This window comes from Entelurus aequoreus, linkage group LG03 (assembly GCF_033978785.1).
Source record: "Entelurus aequoreus isolate RoL-2023_Sb linkage group LG03, RoL_Eaeq_v1.1, whole genome shotgun sequence".
Taxonomy (NCBI): Eukaryota; Metazoa; Chordata; class Actinopteri; order Syngnathiformes; family Syngnathidae; genus Entelurus; species Entelurus aequoreus.
This window is the reverse complement of record NC_084733.1, coordinates 56,327,547-56,347,238: the sequence shown is the minus strand read 5'-3', so window position 1 is coordinate 56,347,238 and position 19,692 is coordinate 56,327,547. Positions and strand designations below refer to the sequence as shown.

The window sequence follows — 19,692 nt, the reverse complement described above, 5'->3', positions numbered from 1 at the left end:
ATTTCACCGCATCTGCTTTCACCATTTTAAAATATATTTTTATATTTCATGGAAGGCAAACGTTTCCAGTGTTCAACATTCGCTCTCACATAGTTGAATCAAGGCCGGAATCACGATCACGATCGCTTCTGCCTGTAGATAGCGCTAAGCACATAGACTAACTCTGGTCCACTGTGTATGTTTCAAAAGTCTGCCTCTGGGAAGACCTTCCTTACTCCCCGAAGCTGCAGAGATGAACCAGATGCACTTCACAAGAAACGCCACATGTTAGCGATTCTTTTTATTGTCACATTTTCATAATGATTCCGCCTGTGCTCTTTGCAACTGCCAAGCTAGAATCTTTCATAAATATGAAGATTGATTTTTAAAAGCTGCAGTTGCAAAGAAAGAGACCATCTGGAGCAGTAGACATCATACAACATGTAGGATCTGAACTGTTTTAATATTAATTCTGTCTTGATACACATTATAACTTTTAAGAGGGCAGCTAAAAGTCAGATTGGATGACGCTTTTGGGGACGCATACCCGCATCTCTTTCACATGCTTTTCCGTTTAGCATGACCCTAACACCAGCTTTGAATCCGTGGGAGGCTGCCATTTTTGATTATTTATTTATGATGTTTGACTTTTGAAACAAATACTGCAGTCATTGTAGTGGCAGTTACCAAATTGATGGCTTTGCTGTTGCTCAGATTTTCATATTTCGCTGGCTCGAGGAATACTTCCTGTTATTGCAAAGCATGCTATTGGGAATGAGCTTGACCGAGCAAAAGTAATATTTATGTCACTAAGACCTTGGCAGAGATGCATCTTTAAGTCTCGGGGCCAGTTCTAGGTAGGAGTCTATGGGACACATCAACTAAAACATAAACATTGTTTGACCTTTAAAATTGTTTTGATGTTTCTCACGCTGTTTCTTTTATTTATATATGGTAACATAAGGTAGTACATGTTCATAATCTTTCGCCATTTGTTTGTGAATATATTACTGCAAGAGCAGTAGGCCTATATGTGTGTATGTATATATGTGTGTATATATATATATATATATATATATATATATATATATATATATATATATATATATATATATATATATATATATATATATATATATATATATATATATATATATATATATATATATGTGTTCGATTTCTTCATGTCTTACTCAACTGCAGAGAGTACCAGGCATCTATTGGCATTTTTGTTTTGTATTTCTCTATCGTGTTTAACAATACACAGTACTATGTGTACTTTCTCTTCAAAGGTGGTATTGGTAATGCACATAATGCTGCCTTTCATGCAACAAGTGTGGGCATGGATGAATAGGAGTGTTACATCATCAAGGGCATAAGGTGTAAAAACTGAGCCAAACAAATAATGCTGGTTAGAAACATGACTTCCTGTGGTAACCCCATAAAGGAGAATCTGCAAGAAAAAAACATACATTCTCTTTCATTTTCAGCTTATCTGCTCTGCAGGTGTTGTGGCAAAGATGCCAAATGCGACATATTGACGTTGTGGTGCTTATTTGTTTAAGTGGAAGACTCTTGAGATGGATAGGATCGGTTATATATTTTTTATGGAAACGGTATGATCGTTTTTAGTTCAATGTTATATTCAGAAATACAAAGCCTACACCCAGCATCTTGAACACATCATTTTCTTCCTGTATCTCATTAGTTTATTGTAGGGATGTTCCGTTCAGGGTTTAATGCTGCTGATTCCAATACCGATCATCAATGAGAGAGATCAGCCGATACCAATACCGATAGCGATCACATGTATTACTGTACATTTTTCTATTTATCTATGGTAAGTGCTACTGACAACTTAACAACATCAACACAGTATTTAAAACTAATTCTTTATTCTCTTTAACTACATATAATTTGTGGATCAAAACAAAGTAAAAAGTGCACAATAACTGAAGAAAAGTAAAAAATACTATCTACTGCTCATTTAAAAACTGGGTTTTGCACTCAACGTCCTCCTTCCCAAGGAATTATTCCTTGAGTTTGTAACCATTAACAAAACAAACACAAAGGTTACTGTTTTTTGAGAATAATACAACTATCAACCTAATCACTCTAGTATTGCCCATACACTGACACTATTAACTGTCTTTCATTTTTGTTTTACGAGGTTTATAAGCTGAAGATGACACATTTGAGTAACAGGACTAAAAATAACATGAGTGAGTTATTAGCATAGAATTAGCAAATACATTAAATATCGTGACGTAATATTTAAGCTAATAGCATGTTGACACTAAACTCATTACATTGATTCAACAAAATCAGTATTTCAAAAGTAAGCAAATAACATAGAATAGATATAATGAAATAGGTAACAGGACTGTGCTGAGATTTACTTTTGGCCTCCCCGTGGTCTGCAGAGGATCTGTATGATGCAACTTACTGTCAACCACGTGACTTGTGGAATATATATATAAAGTATAAAAAAATCAGAGGGAGTTATGTGTTAGGGTAACATGATTTAATGAAAACCCAGGGAATTTTTTAAATTCTATTTCATTATTATAAGTAAAACAAACTTATAGTATAGTTGTAATAACATTCCTGAATGATTTAAAGTATATTTCATTGTAAAATACAATTATAAAAAGCAGGGACAGGCAAAAAATGCTAGTTGTCCATTGTTCCAAAATAGTTTGAATACATCTTTTACATTTTATATAATTTCAATTTAGATGTTTTAATATGCAATCATACTGTATACATGTGAGGGACACTTTGCTTCAAAAGAAAATGTATTTTATAGTAAATTTTATTAAGCATTTACACATTTTATTTCCTCAGGACACAAACATCACCGATTGGGTGCCATGGCTAATAATCAAATTGAAACAAACCAACATTCACTTTACATTGGGGATGTGTACACAATGTAGTCTGACATATGTGGATCCAAACTTACTATTCCGAGGATACAGTTGCGTAATTTCAGCTGAGCTCAAGGTCATGGCCTTGTCTCACCATCACGACCCTTCCCTCTCTTGGGGCAGTAGACCCAGCATTAGGCCATTTAGTTTGAACTCTATGAGATAGGAGTGACCCTTTATCTCATCCCTGTATATTACAGATATCCAATGTTTAGCATCGCCTATTTAATGTTGCTACAAAATAAAGCAGGCCAAAGATGGCGGTGTATGACTTACGTATTCAACTGACCCATGTCTTCCAGGAGGACATGTGGGCGGTGCCGGTGTCCACAAACCAAGGTTACACCCAGGGGACTTCCGACCTGGAGCGACTGACTGCCATCGACTGCGAACTCAGTATATTCCAGCCGGTTGTAGATGTCCCTTTACTGCAAAGCTCCTCCCATGCACATTTGAATAAGGTATGCTTCTATCAGTGACGTGCAGTCAGGGGAGGCAGGTGAGGCGGGGCCTCACGTGCCATCATGGAAAGAAAAAAAATGTAAAAAGAAAAAAAAAAATTAAATTGTTATATGTATCCAGTGATTATACCATAAAGTTATTTTCCATTTAACTTCAGTTTTAGATTATTTTTATTCAAAATCGCTGAATTTTCACATTTGCCGTTCAAATACTGAGAAGAGATTTGCGGTGAGTCACCAGCCAGTTGAGCCTCGCCATGGATTGCGCAATAACTCGGCTAACTGCTGCCCTGCTGTGCAGTGAGACCGTATTGCTATATCAATCATCAATCAATCAATGTTTATTTATATAGCCCTAAATCACAAGTGTCTCAAAGGGCTGTACAAGCCACAACGACATCCTCGGTACAGAGCCCACATACGGGCAAGGAAAAACTCACCCCAGTATATGAATTATATTATACATTTCCATAGTTTAGTTAGCTGAGGTATATAATGAACAGTGTATTTTGTCAACAACTGTATGTGTGTAACGTATTTCTTGTGCTGAGCAATCATAAAACGGCTGCGAAGACGCACTGGGTGAGGCTCGCAGTAATCCCGCCTCCTGGTGGTAGAGGGCGGTAGTGATCCCAGAGATCATTCTTGCGACTACTCGGCTGCAGAAGAAGTGACAACAAGCAGCAACAGTTAGCAGCGATCGTTTATTTTTTCCTCTCGCCTGAACTTTTAACATGGAGGATTACATATCTAAAATAAAACAGTTTTCTAAACTGGACTTACAATCGAAGCAGGAGGTAATTATTAAAGGAAGATCTCCATCGAGACAGAGAGACTTTTAAAACTGAAGAAAGATAAGGAAGACTTCTATAAACAAGTTATCGATGCTTTTGTTCAAAAGGAGCGGTGCATGGACTTCATTTAAAAGTAAAGGTAAGACCATAATAACGTTTTTTTTATTAAATGGTTTTTTTTGTGTGCTACAGTTTGTATGTGTAAAGTTAAAGTTAAGTTAAAGTACCAATGATTGTCACACACACTAGGTGTGGTGAGATTTGTCCTCTGCATTTGACCCATCCCCTTGCTCACCCCCTGGGAGGTGAGGGGAGCAGTGGGCAGCAGCGGAGCCACGCCCGGGAATCATTTTTGGTGATTTAACCCCCAATTCCAACCCTTGATGCTGAGTGCCAAGCAGGGAAGAATGCTGGTATGAGCTTTTAAACATAACCTGTTAACTGCTGCCAATCAAATGGTGAATAAGATACTCTTTAGGGTTCATATGTTTGTAAATCTGACTGTGATGAAGTCAGTGCCTCACCAGCCATGAACCTCACCGCACGTCACTGGTTTCTATTGTAATGGAAATAGTTTTCATATCACCCCCATAAAACTCGCAAATTAATTTCAGTATTAATAGGCATTACTACGCCATCAATTTGCCAGAACATCGATGGCAACATCCTTAAAAATTATTTTCTAATTACACTTTGTGGAGTAACAAGTCTAGGTGTATATTAGAAAAATGGCAAATTTCTTTCAGTGGTAATTTGGAACGCATGCTTTCCTCAGTTTTCAATCTTTACCTCCACATAAACTACACATTTTTAGTTACTTTTGCATTTCAACCCCTGAGAAATTGTCATCACACTCAGCATCATTTAGTCATATATAGCACTGTTGCATTGTATACAAACAATTACTACCTGTATTCATAGATGGTTGTTGTGAGACTCATGAAGCTAACGGGGTACAGGCTGTAGATGGCATAGATGTGTCAATGTTTTACTTTTTAATCTTCATATACAGTGATTTACCCATGTAAATGTACTGTCGATCAGAGGCTTTATGTAAAAGCGACACTTTTTCTTTGAACACCACCTGTTTGAAATTGTAGTCTGATCTTATAAAACACTATCACACCAAACAGTGCGGAAGTCTCTGTCCAGGCCAAATGACCAAGCACTGATCTTAAGTTTGGCCATCATCCCAAACATGAGCTCAGAAGGTTATCTCAGGACCTTATCTTACTGTGGGTTCGCCACATGGCATCTTTTTTTCCGTCATCCTTTTTGGGCCTCTTAGTGGAAAATAGCCATTAAATGTTACTGTGCACTGTCATGAAACAACCACTTACTTTAAACTATCTGCATAGGAAAAAAGACGATAAATGAAGCCAAGTGCTGGAATATACTGCTATATCTAGAAAGTTGATCTTACTAGCCTAATTTAGATTTTGCAAAACCTTCTGATGTTGAGTGGGAATTGATGGTTAAACTGTTTATGGATGGGGCCTGATGTGTGCTCGATGATGCCAAACTGTCTGTCTGCATGCGATCAAATAGAAGTGTTAAGTGAACATGGCAAGAAGTAGTGTACTTAGACAGGGTAATTTCACTGTCAAGGTAATGTCAACTCCCTGATTCAACTGAAGTATTCCACAGCTGTATCATCACCTTAGAACAAAAACTCCTATCCGTCTTGTAGCAAAGGACAGAGCTCATAATTTAAATAATCTTTAGTGGTTTGTTTTAAGATTAGACAATACAGCCCTTGTTCGAGTCTCCTCCGTTGTTATGTTAAATTAACTATTGGTACAAAATATAATATAATTGGCAAGCTGTACGGTATGTGTAATTTGAATGACCTACTTTTTCTTCTAGCCTTTAATCATGTTGCATGGTTTAAGCGATTTGGGGACAGTCAAATCCATCTGTCAACTGCTCTGCATTGATGCTAATATGGTCACTGCAGGTATTCTCCTTTAAAATTTAACCCAACAATGACACACTTAATATGCTTGGGGTGCAGATGTAACGACCTGTAAAAGTCACCATAAACCATGGAAAGATGCTGCCCGCCACACCTGCGCCCTAAAAAGTAGCTGATGTATTTCACAGTAATTCATTCCCTCCACATCAGTGGCCATAAATCCCTAAAAGCAATCATAAAAGTAAATATGCTTTGTTTTTGTGGTTACCTTTCCTTCGTCAATTGTTCCTAACTCAAACCACTTGGACTGCAGCTCTGCTCGTGTTCTTGTTCACTACAGGGGCGCCCTCTTGGAGGCAAAAGACAGATGAGTGTCATCAATCAATCAATGTTTATTTATATAGCCCTAAATCACAAGTGTCTCAAAGCTGTCATCACGGGTGTGTTCTCGTACCACGTAGGCCAAACTATTTATTCGCGCCTCTTTTGTGTTGAATGCTAATGTCACGTTGATCATCTCATACTTAAAAATTAACATCAAGTCATAGCTCTCCATCTATTTTAAGAACTGGCTTAAAAAAGGAAGGGTTAGGACATGAAAAGTTACAACACAAAGTGCTAATGATAGTACTTTATTGATTCCTTCAGGAGAGTTCCCTCAGGAAAATATATACACCAGTAAAAAAACAACACTGTAATGTTGGTAAAAATATATCTTTCTAGCCTTCAGTTCTACTGTAGAACTAAATCTGTTTTGTCCTAGTCGATCTGTAGAAAATTCACTGCCAGCCATGACTTCATGTCTAAAATGTAGTTAAAAGGGTATCTATTGGTTACGTAGTCTGTATCATTAGAGTAACTTTGGAAACTGATGCAATGTCTCCTAATGACGCCCCCAAGAGGAAGCGTGTAAAGATTAAAAAGGATGGGAACCTATAGTGGAGCTTTAGGGAACCCCACACCTAATGTTATGGGTTCCTGAGGCACATGTATCTATACTTACATAAAAAACTCTGTCTGTGAGATAAGAGTGGAACCAGTTAAAAAACACTACCAAGCGAGGCAGGTGTCTAAGTCTATTTGATAAAATGTGATGGCCAACTGTATCAAAAGCGGCGCTTAGATTTAGCAGAACCAACCCTGTGAGCTTTTTATAATCTGAAGTCCACCAGATGGCCACCTAAAATGTAAAAAGTAGTTAAAATCATTACCAAAATGGAAATGTTATGTAAAACAGTTCCACTCCGGTCCTGTAAGTGACAGTAATATACAGTACAAAGTGTATTATAGTGAACTACCAGCTAGTTATTTTCAATTTTTTACAGTAGCTTGAGGATGGATGTGCCTCGCCATACAGTGCTAACAGTAGGTTATATTTAAATATATAAAGAAACTCCTGGTACCTACCCATGTGTATTTGGGTTCTGCATAAGTCCCGAAAATGTGCGCGCGTCCACCCTTGGAGTCTGCGCCGTAGTCAATAAGATCCTTCTTTTTATGTATCCTCTTGTTGTGGGGTGTTCATCCTCCGCTGTTGCCATTTATAATATAAAATAGCGTAGAGTTCAAAATGATATTTGTTAGTAGACTTGGTATGGAAGCGCAAAAAACTACAACAACAGATGACGGAGAGAAGACAAGCTAGGTGGTAAATAAGACCGCCCACAAAAACGGCACATCCAGAAGAGACTTTCAGAAAGCCTTTGAAAACAGTCTGTAAAACATAATCTATGCAACATTTTGTCCAAAGAACACTATTTGATGTTTTGCAAACTACAAGGAAATGTTTTAAATGTAGAAAAACATATCATAATATGAACCTTTTAAAGCGCTTTATTACCCCGGTGTGTTATGATCCGCTGCCCGGATCATATTTTGTTTACGTTTTCAAGTCACTTGTGTTTTAAGCACCTCTTGAGTTTGTTTGTTTCAGTTGCCATGACGGCAGATTGCACTCAGCTGCCTCTGGTTAGTGTTCGAGACGCTCACCTAATCAGAGGGCTATTTAGTCTATGCTCCTGGCCTCACTCGGTCTGGCTTCCTAATTTGCTGATTGCAACATACGACGACTATTTTGATTCCTACTAGCTTCCACGCTAGGCTATTTTGCTTGCTAGCTCCCACGCTAGCCCCTTTGTTTTTGCCTTCCGTGCTATGAGCACGTTTTTGTTTGTTCCCGTATGATTTACTTATTAAATAAATCATTTCCTACCTGCACGCTGTGTCCGAAGCCCGTCTGCATTCCTGGGAGAACAAACGCCGCATCAGGATGCGACCCGGTCGTCACAGTAGGAAGCCAGCAGATAACAGTTCTCTCGCAACTGGCGTGGAGGAAGTGGATGAAGGTGCGTGGATGGTGCACCGAGCTATGGAGGCAGAGACGATCCGCTGTTCTCCAGAGGAAGATATGATGTGCGGACCTGGAGGTGTTTTGTCTCGATCGACTCCATCTGGCCCGGGGATGTTTGCTCACAGCCAGCTCGGATGCGTCAGCGAAGGCGGAAGTCATCGAAGAAGGCTTCGGCTCGTGACAGAGACGCGCCAATCCCACAATTTTTCCCTCCTGAACACCGCAAGCTACATGCAGCCCAAGCTTCTCCTCCTCAGATGTTTGGTAACCCAATCGACCACTTCGCCAAACATTTCTCCGACTGGGCTGTCAGTCACCTGGACAGCGGCAACAATGACGTCATTCCATTGGCGCCCCCTGATGACGTAACTCCGCCCACTTCTGATGACGTCATAGACCAAGATTTTTTTTCTATCTTCTGCTTCTTTCTGTTAGCCGCCCACTAAAGATTTTTTTTCTAGAATTAATCCTTATGAGAAGATTTTTTCAAAATTTAGATTTTTTTCAGTCTCAGTCTCCTGTTTTCCAAGCCCCGCCTCCAGTGGATTTGGCTCCTCCCCAGTGACTATTGCTCCCATAAATGGACTTTTTGGACAAGTGAGAGGGGAGGAGTCCCCCCTCCTGACGTCCCTCCACCCACCCCTAAAAGACGATTCCAGACCACAAGGAGCGCGTCCGGTATCCGCTTCTTGACTGGTGCTACTGGGGTAGCACGGCTGCGCCCAGCCAAGCCACAACCACCAGCCAGGCCACCTCCGCCAAAGTCACGGCTAGCACCTTCCCCCAAGCTGATTTCCGCTCCAGCACCGGCTCCAAGACTGGTTTACACACCAGCACCGGCTCTAAGACTGGTTTACACACCAACACCAGCTCCAAGACTGGTTTCCACACCAGCACCGGCTCCAAGACTGGTTTCCACACCAGCACCCGGCTCCAAGGACTGGTTTCCACACCAGCACCGGCTCCAAGACTGGTTTCCACACCAGTACCGGCTCCAAGACTGGTTTCCACACCAGCACCGGCTCCAAGACTGGTTTCCACACCAGCACCGACTTCAAGACTGGTTTCCACACCAGCACCGGCTTCACGACCAGCTCCTGTCCCTGCTTCAAGGCTAGCACCAGAACCTGCACCAGCTGTCGCGGCGACGACAACGTCTCCTGCTTCCACGGCGACGACGACGTCTCTTCCTGCTTCCATGGCGACGACGACATCTCTTTCTGCTTCCACGGCGACGACGACGTCTCTTCCTGCTTCCACGGCGACGACGTCTCTTCCTGCTTCCACGGCGACATTTCTTCCTGCTTCCACAGCGACGACGTCTCTTACTGCTTCCACGGCGACGACGTCTCTTCCTGCTTCCACGGCGACAACGTTTTTTCCTGCTCCTGCTTCCACGGCGACGACGTCTCTTACTACTTCCACGGCGACGACGTCTCTTCCTGCTTCCACGGCGACGACGTTTCTTCTCCTGCTCCTGCTTCCACGGCGACGACGTCTCCTGCTCCCGCTTCCACGGCGACATTGTTTCCTGCTCCCGCTTCCACGGGGACGATGTCTCCTGCCTTGTCTCCGGCGGACCTTCCCCCGGCGCCGCCACCTTCCTCCTTTAAGGCATCATCGTTCTCTGCAACCTCGAGCTTTTCGGCTGCGCAAGCAGCAATCAGGGACCCGCATGCGGCTCTCTCAGAGGTAAGTCAATGGAAGCCTGTGGCGCAAGAAGCAGCGACGCCTAGGACATAGGCGTAGAACTCTCCGGCTGATGAACTTCTGGCGCCACTCACGCCCACCTTCTCGGCGGGCACGAATGTGGCCTTTCCATGGTCGCCCGCCTCGCCTGCGGCAGCGGCGTTCCATTCGCAGCCGCCACCTGACTCTTCCCCGGTGGATTCGGGGACACATGGCCTGGCGACCCACCACCAAGTCCTCCCTCCGCCCTCCCTTGACTCTTGAACTATATCTTAGTTTTTGGGGTTTTAGTGTTTCCTGGGGACATCTAGAATCTGTCCTTTAAGGGGGCGATACTGTTATGATCCGCTGCCCGGATCATATTCTGTTTACGTTTTCAAGTCACTTGTGTTTTCAGCACCTCTTGAGTTTGTTTGTTTCAGTTGCCATGACGGCAGATTGCACTCAGCTACCTCTGGTTAGGGTTCGAGACGCTCACCTGTTGTCCGGGCACTAATCAGAGGGCTATTTAGTATATGCCCTGGCCTCACTCGGTCTGACTTCCTAATTTGCTTCATGCAACATACGACGACTATTTTGATTCCTGCTAGCGTCCACGCTAAGCTATTTTGCTTGCTAATTCCCACGCTAGCCCCTTTGTTTTTGCCTTCCGTGCTATGAGCACGTTTTTGTTTGTTCCCGTATGATTTACTTCTTAAATAAATCATTTCCTACCTGCACGCTGTGTCCGAAGCCCGTCTGCATTCCTGGGAGAACATACCCCGCATCACGATGCGATCCGGTCGTCACACGGTGCGCCTTTTGTATGAAAATCAACCTGTATAGACCCATTCATCGACAGTGCGCATTATAATCCGGTGCACTTTATGGTCCGAAAAATATGGTACTTACAGTTTAAATCCTTTGTAGGGTAAGACTTGACTGCCACATTCAGTTTCATGCCAAAGACTACACTAACGAGCTAGGCAACACACCGTAGCCTACAGTATACACTACCGCCATAACGTCTTGGAATTGCAGCAACATGCATACTTGCAAATGAGACGCTGAATTTGCACTTTTTATATTTTATAAATTTAAATGCATAAAACTGCTAAAATTATGAGTGAAGGAAGTCATGTTACATATTACATATTTTAGACTGTCAATGAACATATTCTTGTCTCAAGCTGCCACACATTAGAACAATATGCAACCATTTCAGAGAGTAATAATTTCCAAAATAATAACAATTTCAGTATATTTGGGTTTATGTGGAACACCCATGTTGGCTTACTCCGTGCTTACAAGAAAACAATATATTTTATTATTTGACAATTACCGGTAACATTTATTAATACACAAAAGCACCAAAAATTGGTACTGTTGAGCACCAGTATAAATTCCCAGGTTTTGGGAACCAGTACCGTATTGGTTATAAATAAATGATAAATGGGTTATACTTGTATAGCGCTTTTCTACCTTCAAGGTACTCAAAGCGCTTTGACAGTATTTCCACATTCACCCATTCACACACACATTAAAATGTATACGTTACCTAACCCTAGATAGTAATGGATTTTTTTTGTGGAATTTAAAAACATTGGGGAAACAACGGAACCGGGAGGACGATGGGAAACAAGAGAAAATAACTGGAACCAGAAAAAACACGAAGGTTAACAGGTATGTTCAAGACGGCATTGGAAGGGGCAGTGTAGTTACCACGCAGATGTATAAACCAGGCTAAAGTCACCAGCCTACAAACTAACTAGCTATGGCAATCAAAACAAAACCTTTTTGCATTTGCCCGAGGTTTTGCTTAGGTGAATCCAGCTTGCTTGGTCTTAGTTTTAACCAAGATGTTGGCAGAGTGTAGAATCAAGTCACCCCATCAGAACATAATTGCAGGCCTGCTGGAAGTTAGGAAGGAAGGGCCAGCGCCAGAAGGAACCGTGTTTTCTCTGTCATTTGGATATAGTGGGACACATGGAAATGCTTAGTATACTGTATGAAGTCTTACACTACTGTACACTCACAATTCATGTTGCACTAAAATTAGTAATAATAATTATCGCAGCTGCACTCAGCCGAAAGGCAGGGTACACCCTGGACAAGTCGCCACCTCAACGCAGGTTCCAATGGCACAAAATCCTTGAAATGGCCACAAATGCACCAGGACTGAGGCCTACACAAATTGGGGCAATGTTTATTAGGGGTAAGCTATACTTAGAATTTTGGTATCGATCCAAGTAAATATGGGCCTAATATCTCAGGTACGATACAAGTTGTAATAATATTATACTATGTTTGTGAATTTGCCTCAATTTAGTTGATTATGACTATGATAACACAGGAAAACTATTTAATTTTAAGAAAAAATTTATCAAAACTAAATGCAACTATACAAAACAATGTATTAGTAGTATACAATGTATTAAAATAGTTACCTTATTCAACTACGCACAATTATTGAAGAAAAAAGTTACTCGTGCAGTACAAAAATGCATAAGTGTTATAAAAATATAACAACGTCAACTAAACAACATAACTTATATTGCAGGCAGATATTTGTAAAGAAAATATAATACAACATAATGTAAAGAAATATGCATGGACTCTGACGAAAAGTGATTAATTTGCTGGACGTACAGACGAGAAATTGTAACAAAAGTATAGATCCCATCACGCTAGAATTGCTTTGATACCCAAACCCGATATTTACATAGATATGCCCACCCCGAAAGCTAAACTTCGCAATCACACTGAAGCGCATGACCGTAGTGACGTCGTGTTTTGTGCGCATTCAGGTCACAACTAAGTCACATTTTCTACATTTGTACATAAAAAAGATTGTATTTGATCAAACATTCAGAATGGGGCATCATACCCAGCCCTGCAGTGTAAACATAGCTGAGCTTACTCTCGAGCAAACTGTTAGCAGTTAGCCTAGCTTGTGTGGCTTACCGCAGCTTGGGTAGCTGAACAGCACAAGTATAAAAATGTGAAAACCTGTAGTTACTCAATACATATACGTTTGATAATTTAATAGCTTTATTAATCAAACTGAGGCAGTCGACAAGTAGTTAAAGTTAGCATCACACTAACATATGCTCACTGTCCCACATTTTTGTCTGACTGTGTGACAAAGAGCTGAAGTATTTTGAAGGAAAAATGTGGGCCACATATTGTTCTTGCCTATTCACAGCACGTGTCACTGGAAGGCGAGGACTGCAAAAAAGGGCGCTGGAACATAAGATTCTCTCCAGATGCGCTTACATTTTGGTTGTCCTGAAGAACTTGTTCAAATGTTATTGTGTCTGTGTCATATTTTGGAAAACATTGCATTCACTTCTATTAGCTAAGTGATACTTGACGGAACTGGGCAAAAAGCTTTCTAATGACGTGAATCTTTTTTTGTTTGTTCTTTTTAACTGAGGAATCACTTTTTAAAAATGCAAATATCCAGGTCACAGCAAGATTTCTTTATTTACAGATGAAAATTATAAAAAATTATACTATCATTAGTGACTTTATCATTTATCTCAAACCGTGCAATGTATTTCTCCAATAGAAAAAACTCTGTTCCAAGGTAAAGTACTCAAAAACAAAAGGTCCGTTTCCACCAAAACTTCAGGAGGTTTAAGTTCTGTATGGTCTGAGATTTGGGTAATTTATACAGTGCAAATTATTTGCCACTTGTCAATATTTAGAACTTTATTTCTAGAAATGTAACTAGTTTTTAGAGCTATTTTCTTATTTTTAGTCATCGATTAATCTTAATTTTAGCATGCATAATTATATTTTTTCAATTCTAGTTTGAAAATGTTAAAATTGAGAAAATAAATATTCAAATAAGATTTTGGGTTTTCCCTACATAGAAAATCTTGATTAAAGATTCTGCAACATCTCGAGGATATTTAATTTAAGAATTGCAAGTCAAATAATGTTTGTTTTCAGAATTAAATACTTATTTCTGTCCTAAAGTTTCTTCTAATTTCCAGATATACAAATCTTAATTTCGGATGTATTATCAAGTCAAACAATCTGTCCATGCCGCTAGTTAATTTCTCTAGTTCTTAGTATTTTTTTGATAAAAGCTAGTCTTTTTATCTTATATTTTGACAGCTTTTTTTTGCAGTATACAATTCAGGCTGATGATGTATGGCGGAGTGGTAGCCTTCAGTTTATTTTTAAATTGATGCCATTTTACATAAAACGTTGGTCTTTTGTCCACAGTGTCTAACAGTCAGAAAGTCGTCCCCTCAGTAAATTATTAATTCATGAGGGTGAGGTGAGTCCTTATGGTCCATATCAGCTGTAAATAACAATACATTATTAATAAATGTTGGTGTTTATCTCACAATGATAACATTAACACGTCAGATTTAGTGTTAGCCCGTTAGCATTCAGTTTACTCAGGTTGAGGCTAATAATTACACAAATAGCATGTTGCTGACTACTTTTACAACATGTTTTTCATGTCATCATGGCGCCGATCACGGCTGCCTCTGTGCTTTCGTGCACTCTGTTTTGTTTGTTTTTGTGCGTAAATTGTGTGTCCGCATGCTCTTACACCCGCAAAGAGCTACTGAACATCAGATCAATCACCCCTACGGACTTATTACCGGCCATTTTAGCATCAGCTGCGGATTTGGTCCATTCTTTGATCAAAAGAGGGAAACCGCACCGAAGAGGAAAGAGAGCGGGAGCCCTAGTCCGTCTCCGCAGACGAGGATTATGCACGCCCTTACCTGGCATCTTTCTCTCAAACCCCCGCTCACTTCCCAACAAGATGGACGAGCTAGCGTTGCTGATGAGAAGAAACAAGGACTTTTCCTCATCTTGTGTTTTGTGCTTCACGAAAACGTGGCTGAGCGTGAGTGTCCTGGACAGCGGCGTTCAACTGGAGGGGTTTCATCTTCTCCGTGCGGACCGAGACCTGGGGTTTTCCGGCAAAACAAGAGGTGGTGGAGTCTGCTTCTTCATCAACATCAACTGGTGTACAGACGTGACGGTGATATCCCAACACTTCTCTCCTGCTCTGGAATATATTTTCATTCACTGTAAGCCCTTTTACTCACCGCGTGAGATTGTGGTTGAGATACTAGTGGCTGCCTATATACCGCCCAGCGCGGACGTGCATGACGCTCAGCGCACGCTTGCAGACCAGATCTTACATGTAGAACGGTCTTTTCTGGACTCTCTTGTTATCGTGCTTGGTGACTTTAACAAGGGACATTTGAGCCAGTATAGGCAGTTTATTAAATGCCTGACCAGAGAGGAGAACACTTTGGGTCACTGTTACACCACAGTAAGCAAGGCATACCATACTGCTCTCAGACTATCAGATCACATGATGGTGCACTTAATCCCTTCATACAGACAGAGACTGAAACTGGCTAAACCTGTTATGAAGACCATTAAGAAATACACCGCTGAGGCTGTGGGGGAGCTGCGCGCATGTTTGGAGATGACAGACTGGGAGGCAATTGGAGCGGCAACGGACAATCTGGACGAGTATACGGACACTGTGACCTCATACATACAGTTCAATGAGGCGCGCATCATTCGAACGCGCACCAGGGCTTGTTATAACAACGACAAGCCCTGGTTTACACCCAAGCTCCGACAGCTGCCCAAGAAGAAAGAGACTGCGTGGAGGAGCGGGGACCGGAGTACCTACAGAGAAGCGAAGTAACACTTCAACAGGGAAGTGGAGAAATCTTAATCTGTGTACTCTGACCGTCTACAGGAACAGTTCAGCTCCAATGACTGCAGCCGTGTGGAGAGGACTAAAGGGCCCTTACGAACTATAAGCCCAAAGCCCCCCCAGGCCCTGAATGACCCCACCCACTCCAGCACTTCATTAAAGGACTTAAAGGACTTATAGGACTTAGTTAGTTTAGTTTAGTCTTTATTTGAAGGGACAATGTACAGAAACATTAGGCTCAAAGACAGATATGCTCTGTACCAGATTATAGCTAAATAGCTAATTTCCATCTGCAGTCCCTGGCTACCTAAATTAAAGGGATACAAAAATCATGCAATAAAATTATGACAATAAAATCATACACAAGTATAAAGATAAAAGTCATAAAATGCCCTTTCATGGACACATACTTAATATACAATACAACCACACCTCATTTACATCACCACACAAAGACAATACATGCTTTTGTTCACATCTGTCATCATTTGTAAAAACAACCATGATTTTAACACACACACCTCACAATTTACAATAAAAATGCTCTCATGGATAAATATAATACACATTAGGTTGATGTGTCAAACATAATGCCCATCTTAGTGACTGTGTGAGCAGCTTTGAATGCTCCAAAGCCACTTTTTAACTTCAATTGTGAATGAAGAGTAATCTGTTAGACTTTTCAAGTTTGTTGTGAGGTCGTTAAAGGACTCCAAGTACATCAAAGGCCTCCAAGAACATCACAGGACTTCATCAGAGGCCCTCTCCATCCAAGAGGGGGAATGTACGCCGGCAGTTCTTGAAGCTGAACACGGGCCGGATGGTGTCTCCCCCTCCACCTTGAGACACTGCACGGATCTTCACTGACATTTTTAACACCTGCTTCAAGACCTCCACCATCGTCAATGTCCCCAAGAAAGCACGGATCACAGGACTTTATGACTACAGGCCGGTGGCGCTGACGTCTGTGGTCATGAAGTCCTTTAAAAGCTTGGTCCTGCCCGACCTCAAGGACATCACCGCCCCCTTCCTGGACCCATTGCAGTTCGCCTACAGAGCCAACAGGTCTGTGGATGATACAGTGAACCTGGCCCTTCACTTCATCCTGGAGCATCTGGACTCCCCAGGAACCTATGCCAGGATCCTATTTGTGGACTTTAGCTCTGCCTTCAACACCATCTTCCTTGGACTGCTGCGAGACAAGCTCTACCAGCTCAGCTTGCCCGACTCCCTCTGCAGTTTGATCAATGACTTCCTGACGGACCGAAGACAGCACGTGCAGCTGGGAAAGATTGTCTCGGACAGTCGAACCACGAACACTGGTACTCCTCAGGGCTGTGTACTTTCCCTCTGGCTCTTCTCCCTGTATACAAACTGCTGCACCTCTAGTCACCAGTCGGTAAAGCTGCTCAAGTTTGCGGACGACACTAACCTCATCAGGCTCATCTCGGGTGGCGACGAGTCCGCCTACAGGAGAGAGATGGACCGACTGGCGTCCTGGTGCAGCTTCAACAACCTGGAGCTGAACGCCCAGAAAACAGTGGAGATGATCTTGGACTTCAGGAAAGTCAAAGCCCCACCATCCCCCCTCACCCTGATTGACTCTCCCACCCCCGTCTCCATTGTGGACTCCATCTGTTTCTTGGGCACCACCATCACCCAGGACCTCAAGTGGGAGCCGACCATCAGCTCCCTCATGAAGAAGGCCCAGCAGAGGATGTACTTCCTGCGGCAGCTGAAGAAACTAAAGGTGCCGACAGAGATGCTGGTGCAGTTCTACTCAGCCATCATCGAGTCCATCCTTACCATCTCCATCACCGTGTGGTTCCCCGGCGCCACTGTCCAGGACAAGCATCGACTGCAGCGCATCGTACGTGCTGCTGAGAAGGTTATTGGCTGCAAACTCCCGCACCTCCAGGACCTGTTCTCCCCCAGGACCAAGAGGCGTGTGGGTTGTGTCACAGCTGACTCTTCTCACACTAGACACAAACTATTCTCCCCTCTCCCCTCAGGCAGGAGACTACGGTCCACCCAGACCCACACCTCCCGCCACCTGAACAGTTTTTTCCCCTCGGCCATAAGGCACATGAACAATAACAAAATCTGATAGCTCAGTTACAGTTCATGTCATTCTATTCTGTGTTAAATGTGTTTTATGTTGCACGATTGCGCCAAGTAAAATTCCTAGTTTGTGAACCTGTTCTCAAACAATGGCAATAAAAACTCTTCTGATTCTGATGTAACAAAGTAAATAGTGAATATTTGATGTAATTTACCTCTTCTATTTCACATTTATCCTCAAACAAGGAGGTTGTCGCGTCCCAATGAGCAGCTGAAGTCACCAGCCTAAAGTCCGACTGAATACTGAATATTCTTCTGTAAAGAGTCCATCCACTTCTCTTAGTTAAGCGAATTAAAATTAAGCTTGTAAAAATTAATACAGCATTAAACTGCAAACTAGCTACTCGGGCTGAGTAAAAATGCTGCAAGATAGTTTCACTACTCAACGTTCTTCAGCACATAATTGCCTGACACAAAAGTTCCTGCAACTTGTAAGTTCTTAACATTCTTATTTCTCTCTGTTGTCAAATACTGTATTCTGTAATACAAATGCACACAAAATACACACGTTTTCCTTGCATACTCTAATGGCGACTGAAATGTCAAACACAAAGTTTTAGAAATATCACAACTCTGTTCAGTGTTCAACAGCAAAGCCCACTGCTCATAGGGTCCTGCAGGAACTTTTCGAAGTACCACCTCGCTACCAGGAATCAAATTCATTCCTAGTGAAACTTTATTTACCCGGGCAGTGTTTGGTGGAAACGTATTACATTTACCAGGGTAAATTGGAAAGTTCCTGTTAAACAGGCAGTGTTCTAAATAACTTGAATTTGTGTAAATAATAAATGGTGTACTGCAAAGGTAAAATGCGCCTCACACACTTGACTTTTTAAGACTCTTAATTGTCATACAATTGTCATTATCATGTAAAAATAAGTTAATCACAAGTTATTTTGAAATGCGAAAACAAAAGAATCAGTGTTACTTGTTTAATGAAGAAAGATGGCAAGACACAGGATTGGGTTTGCAGAAAGCCGAAAAGGGCATTTATTGCACAAGTCTTTGTAGGAAGTGTGTGGAAGTATCAAACTTAAAGTGTCCATTAACAAACATAAATATCTCCCATCCAGGGCTCTCAATCCTTCACATAGCACACTTCTATATATGTCGTAGGTAATTGCCTATAAAACAATAGAAACACAACATAAGTAAAACATTTCACTAGTAATGTCCTTAGTTTTGAAATAGTGGATGTTTCAACTTACCGCCTGATGCACCTGCCTTGACACAGAGGAGAGCCAGACCTGAATGAGGCAGAGTTAAGAAAGGTTTGTAGCTGGGCCCCACCTGGCCGCACAGCTGGTGGCACTTCAGGCTGATTGAGCAGGTACAGGGGAATGTACCGCCCCTCGATGATGCGGCCAAGGCTGGGGCGTTGTCTTCCGTGTTCCAATCTACCTCCATTCCCTGGCTTCTCCCCTGTGAGGTGCCTACCTGTCAGGCGGTGCTTGAGTGAGACTCCACATATCCCCTCCCTAAGCTCGTCCCTCTTTGTCCTCTTCATAGAGCCGGGACATGGCGTCTGCATGTGGGATCGCCTTCCCAGGCCGATATTCCACGGTGAAGTGATAATTTTGTAGTTCTAGGAACCAGCGTGTGACACGATCGTTTCGGTCCTTATTTGTGGACATCCACTTCAAGGGGGCGTGGTCTGTCACCAAGGTGAAGGTCCTACCCCATAGGTAGTAGCGGAGGTGGTGTATGGCCCACTTGACTGCCAAGCACTCCTTTTCTACTGTTGCATAATTTTGCTCATGGCAC

At 42.0% G+C, this 19,692-nt stretch overlaps 1 protein-coding gene across 2 annotated transcripts in view; it reads left to right on the top strand.

The window, feature by feature from the left end:
• Positions 1-19,692, top strand: part of fsip1 (fibrous sheath interacting protein 1) — a 118,133-nt gene that overhangs the window by 6,304 nt on the left and 92,137 nt on the right. For both annotated transcript variants that reach the window (XM_062042241.1, XM_062042243.1), the window contains exon 8: positions 3,212-3,370. In XM_062042241.1, coding sequence (XP_061898225.1) covers positions 3,212-3,370 — 159 coding nt within the window. The remainder of the gene's footprint in view (positions 1-3,211; positions 3,371-19,692) is intronic.